The sequence below is a fragment of the Sander lucioperca genome, chromosome 18 (genome assembly GCF_008315115.2).
Source record: "Sander lucioperca isolate FBNREF2018 chromosome 18, SLUC_FBN_1.2, whole genome shotgun sequence".
Taxonomy (NCBI): Eukaryota; Metazoa; Chordata; class Actinopteri; order Perciformes; family Percidae; genus Sander; species Sander lucioperca.
In genome coordinates this window covers 31,481,808-31,490,849 of record NC_050190.1, presented here as the reverse complement: position 1 = coordinate 31,490,849, position 9,042 = coordinate 31,481,808, and the positions used below count along the sequence as shown (strand labels likewise).

Genomic DNA, 9,042 nt, shown 5'->3' with positions numbered 1-9,042 from the left:
CACAGCGGCTCAGGCTTCTTCTTCTTTTAAAGGAACAGTTCCACATTTCTGAGCCATTAAAACCTCATGTCTGACCTTTATGCTAAGCTAATCTAAGCTAAACACACCCTGACTCAGACTAAATGAGACTAAATGTTGAACTGTCCCTTTAAGGCTCATTAACAGATTTCCACATGCAGCCTGAAACCTTGTTGCCACGGTGACGCTCTGCCTAGGTAAAAACCAGCGTTGAGAAAATAGTTTTTATTCAAATCAAAAATGTTTGTGTCCCTGAGCGAAAAAACAAAAAACGGCCTGATGAAAGTTGATTTCAATTAATTGTCGGTACGAAGCTGAACTTTTAGTGGTTTTTACTTTTCTCTGCATCTCAGTGTCTCAGTGTCTGTCTCTACGGTCTCTCTGTCTCTACGGTCTCTCTGTCTCTACGGTCTCTCTGTCTCTACGGTCTCTCTGTCTCTACGGTCTCTCTGTCTCTACGGTCTCTCTGTCCCTACGGTCTCTGTCCCTACGGTCTCTCTGTCTCTACGGTCTCTCTGTCCCTACAGTCTCTCTCTGTCTCTACTGCCTGTCTGTCCCTACGGTCTCTCTGTCCCTACGGTCTCTCTCTGTCTCTACGGTCTCTCTGTCCCTACGGTCTCTCTGTCTCTACAGTCTCTCTCTGTCTCTACTGCCTGTCTGTCCCTACGGTCTCTCTGTCCCTACGGTCTCTCTGGTCTCTCTCTGTCTCTACGGTCTCTCTGTCCCTACGGTCTCTCTGTCTCTACGGTCTCTCTGGTCTCCCTCTGTCCCTACGGTCTCTCTGTCCCTACAGTCTCTCTCTGTCTCTACTGCCTGTCTGTCCCTACGGTCTCTCTGTCCCTACGGTCTCTCTGTCCCTACGGTCTCTCTGTCCCTACAGTCTCTCTGGTCTCTCTCTGTCCCTACAGTCTCTCTCTGTCTCTACTGCCTGTCTGTCCCTACGGTCTCTCTGTCCCTACGGTCTCTCTGTCCCTACGGTCTCTCTGTCCCTACGGTCTCTCTGGTCTCTCTCTGTCCCTACAGTCTCTCTCTGTCTCTACTGCCTGTCTGTCCCTACGGTCTCTCTGTCCCTACGGTCTCTCTGTCTCTACGGTCTCTCTGTCCCTACGGTCTCTCTGTCCCTACAGTCTCTCTGGTCTCTCTCTGTCCCTACAGTCTCTCTGTCCCTACGGTCTCTCTCTGTCTCTACGGTCTCTCTGTCCCTACAGTCTCTCTGTCCCTACGGTCTCTCTCTGTCTCTACGGTCTCTGTCTGTCTCTACGGTCTCTGTCTCTACGGTCTGTCTCTACGTTGTCTCTGTCTCTACTGCCTGTCTGTCCCTACGGTCTCTCTACGGTCTGTCTCTGTCTCTACTGTCTGTCTGTCTCTACGGTGTCTCTACGGTGTCTCTGTCTCTACGGTCCTACAGCACCACAGGAATGTCTGCTACATGTTGTCCGTGAACGGCAGTAAAGGAGAATCTACAGTTTCATCAACTCACAGTAACTGAGAACTGGTTTCCAGAAGCTCGGTGGAGCTCTGGAGGGTCCAGCTGACCTCTGACCTCTGCAGTCCTGTTGGGATTGGCTGCTGGCGGCAGGGGTCAGAGGTCATCTGGAGGGACCGATCAGCAGAGTGGACGGCGGTGAGGTCAGAGGGTGCGTTTGGTTCAGTTTCGGGTGCGTTTGGCAGGCGGAGCCGGGCTGCTGCGCTCTGATAGGCCGAGCCTGCTGAGCTCCGATTGGAAGAACTGCTGCAGGCGGAGTCCGGCCTTCGCCTCGTTGGTGTGACGAGGGTTATACTGGAGACAGTTACCGAACATCAGGCCCACGTCAGAGACAAACTCACCTGCAGGGAGGGGGGGAGAGAGGGAGGGAGAGAGGGAGGGAGAGAGGGGGACAGGGAGGGAGAGAGGGAGGGAGGGAGGGAGGGGGAGAACAGACCATTACATCATCAGTGCTAACAGACCATTACATCATCTCTACTAACAGACACACACACACACACACACACACACACACACACACACTATAATGATGTTCTCACCTGCTGTCTGATATTCACAGTTGTTGACTTTCTCTCTGATGGTGCTGAGAGCGATGGGCTTCTTGACGATGTCATAGTAGTCAGGGACCTGCAGACAGACACACAGGTAGATCTGTAACCACGACAGGTGGATCCAGTAGGGGGGTGTACCTGCGGGTGGGTGTGTGTGTGTACCTGTGTGTATATACATACATACATACGTGTGTGTGTGTGTGTGTGTGTGTATGTATATGTGTGTACCTGTGTCCTGGATACCAGCTTCATGAAGGGCCAGCTGTCTGGGTGTCTGACCAGCTCCACTACCAGCTGCTCACAGGCTGATAGCTCGTGGACGCCATGGTTACGGCCGGAGGAGCGCCGGCTGGACGAAGACGAGGACGAGGATGCTGGGGGGAGGACGGGTCGGAGGGGTTTGGGAGGCGGAGCCACGTCTGGGGGCGGGGCTGAGGGGGGAGAGACGTTACTGATGTTTAACAGGAGTTCAGTCAGATAGGTTTTAGAAGTGAGCTCAGAGTAACTTCCTGTCTGTGTGTACTGTCTCTTTAAGGCCGTTACACACCCACCAGACGGCCGACCGTCAGCAGTAAAGCCAGTGTGACTGATCAGTCTCCCCGAGTTGGTCCCAAAAGTTGCTCAGAACACCGAAGAGACGAGACGTAATACGTCTCCATAACAGCAGGCGGCGCTAATCTGGATCGTCGTCCAAAAGATGAAAACCGGCAGCTGATTGGACGAACGCGTCACGTGGGTCTGGTTTCTCCAGAAATTCACAGCGAGACTGTCATGGCGGCTCGTTCAGAATACGATCTCATATTGGACTAAAATAGTTCACCGAAACGTGTTTCTGAAAACATTTGAAGAGAGAAATAGGCCGTGCAGCTGCTGAATCTGTCTTCATTTCAGATCAACAAAGGTCAGTTTAGAAGATTTTACTCAGATTTTGAGTCACTAGGGCTGTCCTCGACTAAAGAAATTCTTAGTCGACTAACACTTATATGATTTTGTCGATTAATGGATTAGTTGATGTAATCGACAGAGCTGTGCTCTTTGAGAGGTGATTAAGACTAGAAAAGCACAATATAAATGTAGTTAATTTACCATCTGTAAAACTGAGTTTCTCCACAATTAATCCTGTAAAAGCACCACTTTAAATCTGGTGTTTACCAGAAATGTGCTCATAAGTTTCTTGGAAATGAGTAATTAAGCATGAATAAGGATAAAAAATGACTCATCAACTAAAGAAATCTTAGTTGACTAAGACCAAAACGACTGATTAGTCGACTAATCGACTAAGAGGTGGCAGCCCTACTAGTCACGCTCATCCCGCTCCCCGTTTCCTGGTTAGCTCTCCACCAATCAGATGGCTCATTGAGTCTGACTGCCGGCAGTGCCCGCCCCGCCGATTATACATGTCAAATCAGCCAAAATAAAGACAGACGGCCCCTTGGACGGCCGACGGCCGTAAGGCCATATGGTCAAAATTAAATGTTTAATAATAATGTAAACACTATAACAATAACTTATTTCACTAGTAAATTGCTGATGAACGACAAAAACAACCACCAGATAGGAAAAGGACATTTACAATAAATTTGAATGCACCACGAGGATGTAAATTACCAGTTTCATTGAACGCACCGTCTGTGTTTTTCTGACAGCAGCAGCTGCAGATTGTTACATCCTGGTGTGGAATCCTCTACAGTAAAACACAGTCACACTTTACACCGTTTAGAGTTAGCTGTCAGCGTTTTAACCGTGTTTAATCCAGCTACTAGCTAGTGGTAGGCTAACATTTACCTGTCAGCAGGTGTTTGTGTGTGCTGATTGGTTGTTTACCTATCAGCAGGTGTTTGTGTGTGCTGATTGGTTGTTTACCTGTCAGCAGGTGTTAGCTGTGTGCTGATTGGTTGTTTACCTGTGGGAGGTCTCTTGCGGTTCTCGCTCTGACCAGGTGAGGTTTTGGCGTTTCCGTTGTGGATCTCGTTGCTCCGACGGGCGCTGCTCCGACTCCCGGAGCGCGGCGGAGCTTTACCTGCAGACGAGGTGGCCTTCACTGGGGGGGGCGTGGCCTTCTTACCCGACGACCTGGGATTGGACAGAACTTTGATCAGAGCTGCAAGCTGGATTACAAACTTTAAAGGTGCTGTAGGGAGGACTGTGAAGATCCAGGACTTAGCCTAAGAATTTGAACATCAACAACTTCTCAGTCCCTCCCCCCTTTCTGCTAAAGCCCAAACTGTCTCCTAAGCCCCTCCCCCCACAAGGGAGAATGGATGCGTGTGCATGAGCAGTGATTGACACGCAGTTAGACACCCCCCCTGGCCCTGACTGGTGCATCTGAACAGTTAGACACCCCCCCGGGCCCTGATTGGTGCATCTGAACAGTTAGACACCCCCCCGGGCCCTGATTGGTGCATCTGAACAGGGAGCTGTGGATTTTTGTAAATCATCTCTCCAGGCTGTAGGTGGAGCCAGAGGAGCTGGATTTATTTTAATGACCTGCTTCATGTAGTTCTACTGGAACATAGGGTCAGTTTCAGCAGATATGACAGAAAGGTAGTTACTTAAGCCTGGTTCACACGGGACGATTTTAAAATTGTCGGCCGATTCTCCAATCCTGAGAGACTCCACACACGCCGATATAAAATCACGGTCTAACAGTTTTGGTCGTACAGCGTGTGGTGCGCAGCACACGGCAAAAATCAACATCACACACGAACCGAGCATTCCCAGGTCAGACAGGAAATCTCGCAAAATCCCTCGAGATCAAACGTGACTTCAGAGTAAACAATCATGGCGGACGAAGAGGATGCAGTGGCGATAGTTTGTAGTTTGTTTTTAACCGAAAAAAAAACGTTATCAAAAGAAAAGGCGACGGTCAAAGAAGTGGAGACAACGCCAGCATGGACTATACTTGCTCTACTTATCTCCGACGTCCACCGGACTTTCTGGAGCGCCGTGCTGCCGCCTGATTTGATGTTGTTTCCCGGTGCTTTCCTCGCCGCCTCGTCACCTCTCTTTCTGATTGGCTACACGCCACAGTCCACAGGCTGCGTGCTCGTTTGTCCCCGGGGGACACCACACACGAGGAGGAATCGGGCCAAAACAATCCAACATGTTGGATATCCCCGATTTGAGATGGGAGCGGTCCCGACGTCCTTCAGAGCAGACGAGAGCAGTCTTAACACACCACACACGGCAGGAACATCTGATCAGATTATTTTACCATAATCAGAGCATCCTTAAGATTGTCAGAAGGGGGGAATCGGGGCTAAAATTGGCCTAATTATCCTGCCGTGGGAACCAGGCTTTAGACTACCTACTGCACCTTTAACTACCGTTACTGGATCACAGCTACAGTAAAGAGATTCAACAGATACTGACTTGGAGGCTGAGGAGTTTTTCCCTGCAGAGGCAGCAGTGCTGTTCTTAGGCGTGGCCTGTTGACCTTTGGGCGTGGTCTGAGTCTTGCCTTTAGGGGGCGGGGCCTGTTGAGTCTTGCCTTTAGCAGGCGGGGCCTGGCTCTTCTTGGTGCTGCAGAAGTTGAGATAAGAGGAGAAGCTGTTTGAGACTGATCTCAGTCAGAGCTGAATATTTGAATATTCCTTCTAAAGAACACAGATCTGAATATATTTGAATATCTATTAGTGTGCTTTATGTCCACAAGAGGGCAAACCAAAACAACGAGACTGACATCTAGTGAAGGTACTACTTCTACGTTCAGACTGCAGGATCAAGTGGCCCAAATCTGATGTCTTTGGGGTCAAGTGACCAGCTCAGACTTCTTCAGAAGTAGTGTGGACACTCAAATCAGATGGAGACCACTTCCATATGTGGTCCTGAATCAGACCCAGATCTGATGGAGACCACTTCCATATGTGGTCCTGAATCAGACCCAGGTCTGTGGCCGCGGTGTGAAGAACCAAGGAGGATCTGATGTCATCAGGGCAGAGAAACCACTGCTGTGCCTGCTTGTCTCAGAGGAAGTGTAACGTCAACAGCTCCGCGACCCCTTTCACCTCTCCATTAACATCATATCACAGTGAACGCTGTCTGCATCAAGTTTTGAAAAACTGAAACCACTTAATCAGCATCACTGTGACTGTGTGTGTGTGTGTCTCTGTGTCCATGTGTGTGTGTGTGTGCGTGTGTGTCTGTGTGTGCGCGTGTGTGTGCGTGCGTATGTGTGTCTCTGTGTCCATGTGTGTGCATATGTGTGTGTGTGTGTGTGCGTGCGTGCGTGCCTGTGTGTGCGCGTGTATATGTGTGTGCGTGCGTGTGCGTGTGCGTGTGTGTGTGTGTGTGTGTGTGTGTGTGTGTGTGTGTGTGTGTGTTCCGCTCTCTGTCAATATGCAGAGAGGACAGATAAGCTTGCACTTATGCGCTCAGATGCTTTTGGAACCGAAAGATAAATAATTTTTCGATACTCACAGGATCCGGGCATTTTTTTTCGGTGCCATAAAAGTATCGCCGTTCGGTGCCCAGCCCTATTCTAGGAAGAGAAAGAGGCTTATGCTACTCTTCTTTCTGAATTCCCCTAGAGCCGAGCCATGAAGCTATTTTTCCAAAAGCCAAGAAGAATAAAATGCACACAGCAAGGCTGCTAACGTTGCCACTGAGGCAAAGATGCAATTAGTTTCATTATGAATAGTTTCAGTCTAGACTTTGGGTCTTGGTTTCCCGATGAAGAATGCCTTTGGTGAGGGAGACCTGGGTTAGATTCCCACCGAGATACATCAACCAATGTGTCCCTGAGCAAGGCACTTAACCCCTAGTAGCTCCAGAGGCGTGGTACCTCCGATATATATATATATAGACATTTTAAGTTGTTTTGGATAAAAGCGTCAGCTAAATGACATGTAATGTTAAAATTTCTTGTAAAATTCATTTTGTAGACCTGTTGTAGATGTTAAGTTCCCTATAGTTCCTCAAAAATACAGGTTGGTTGTTCAGACAGAGCTGCCCCACTGCTGAAAAATATCCTACAGGAGGCACTGTATTTGAACTTCTAATACTTGTTGACAGCCCTGATCTCAGTGCAGATGGACAATATTTAAATATTTCCACCCTTACCTCACTACTTCCTCTTCTTCCTCTTCTGACTCCTCTTCTTCCTCCGATTCCTCCTCTTCCTCTTCTGACTCCTCCTCTTCCTGTTCTCCGTCTCCCTCCTCTTCCTCCTCCTCCTCCTCCTCGTCGATAGAGGAGCGCTGACGTGACGGCAGGCGGCTGGATCTCTGTTTGGGTCGACAGTCTGGACAGAACCAGTCTCCTTCTGGAACCGACTGAGACAGACAGACCAGGTTTTATGTTAGCATGATGCTAGTCTGGATCAACGCAAGTACATTTCTTATAGATACCTGCTGCTATCTGGGTCTCAGGGGGCTTTCACACCTGAAAGTCTGAACCAAGGTCCGGAGTACCTTGAGGCGCGGCCTGAGACAGTGGGTGTGTTAGCGTACCTTGAGGCGCGGCCTGAGACAGTGGGTGTGTTAGCGTACCTTGAGGTGCGGCCTGAGACAGTGGGTGTGTTAGCGTACCTTGAGGCGCGGCCTGAGACAGTGGGTGTGTTAGCGTACCTTGAGGCGCGGCCTGAGACAGTGGGTGTGTTAGCGTACCTTGAGGTGCGGCCTGAGACAGTGGGTGTGTTAGCGTACCTTGAGGCGCGGCCTGAGACAGTGGGTGTGTTAGCGTACCTTGAGGCGCGGCCTGAGACAGTGGGTGTGTTAGTGTACCTTGAGGTGCGGCCTGAGACAGTGGGTGTGTTAGCGTACCTTGAGGCGCGGCCTGAGACAGTGGGTGTGTTAGCGTACCTTGAGGCGCGGCCTGAGACAGTGGGTGTGGTGTCCGCGGTCGCAGCCGTCACACAGCAGCATGTTGTCGGCGTCTCCTTTGCGTCGGCAGATGCGACAGCGAGCGTTGAGGATGGAGCGAGACCAGAGGACGCTTCGCTCCAGACTGGACAGGTGAACAAACACCTGGACACACACGTCTGCACGTTAATCTCACAAAACACACACATACACATATACACACACACACACACGGTATCCAACGGTTACACATGATCAACAGGGCAGAACTGACCTGAGACAGACTGGAGCAGGACTGAAGAGACTCCCTCCATCGCTCCAACACCGTCTTACTGACCCGACCACTGTCACTGCCATCTGACAGACAGAGAGACAGAGAGAGAGAGGGACAGACAGGTAGGCAGACAGAGAGAGAGACAGACAGTCAGAATCAATTAATCTAGGAATAATTTCATTAGATTTAGTCTCTTATCAAACAGGAAGTCGTACCTTCACTGGCCTGGTCCTCGTCTTTCTTCTTGTTCTTCTTCGTCTTCTGATCTTTCTTTGAGTCTTCATCACCTGTGTATGTGTGTGTGTGGGGGAATCAAACCATTAGGTTCCAGTAGCATGTAGCTAACAGGTGACTTCTCCCGAGTATTATGGTCTGTTCCTGGAGAGAGACTCACCCAGCGGAGCTTTGAGGAAACGCCTCTCGATGCCTTGCTCAATGTGAGCGAGGGCCTGAGCCAGGACTCGTACCGTGCTGCTGACCACCTGAGGCGTCCCGCTGCCGCTGCACGCCGCCATGCTGTCAGACTTCAGCTCCTGCAGCCTGTCACACACACACACACACAGAAAGAGAGAGAGAGACACACACACACGCACAGAGAGACACACAGAGAAACACACACACACACACACACACACACACACACACACACACAAACAGATTTAAGATACATAGAAGCATACCCGCTGTATGACAGACTGCGAGCAGATGGCGCCCTCTAGCTGCAGCCAGAGTTGTGTCTGATCTCATGTTCAGGTGTTTGACTTCTGGTTTTTATCATTTTAGTAACTTTAAGTTCAACGGGTTCAGATTAAAGAGATCTAACTCAGATTTCAGAGGCCTAACAAGAAAAAAGATGCATTCAATCCCCGTACATCTTAATTCTTTAGTTTTCCAGTTCAGTCAGTTCGTTTA

General features: G+C 49.8%; 1 protein-coding gene across 1 annotated transcript in view; it reads right to left on the bottom strand.

The window, feature by feature from the left end:
• Positions 1-1,364: 1,364 nt before the first annotated feature.
• Positions 1,365-9,042, bottom strand: part of LOC118493764 (bromodomain adjacent to zinc finger domain protein 1A-like) — an 18,841-nt gene continuing 11,163 nt past the window's right edge. Inside the window, exons 12-21 of the mRNA XM_035994844.1 lie at positions 8,525-8,670; positions 8,346-8,417; positions 8,131-8,213; positions 7,857-8,021; positions 7,117-7,328; positions 5,428-5,577; positions 3,959-4,128; positions 2,284-2,474; positions 2,044-2,131; positions 1,365-1,845 (exon numbers count right to left, since the gene is read on the bottom strand). Of these exons, the coding sequence (XP_035850737.1) occupies positions 1,667-1,845; positions 2,044-2,131; positions 2,284-2,474; positions 3,959-4,128; positions 5,428-5,577; positions 7,117-7,328; positions 7,857-8,021; positions 8,131-8,213; positions 8,346-8,417; positions 8,525-8,670 (1,456 nt within the window). The 3' untranslated portion in view covers positions 1,365-1,666. The remainder of the gene's footprint in view (positions 1,846-2,043; positions 2,132-2,283; positions 2,475-3,958; positions 4,129-5,427; positions 5,578-7,116; positions 7,329-7,856; positions 8,022-8,130; positions 8,214-8,345; positions 8,418-8,524; positions 8,671-9,042) is intronic.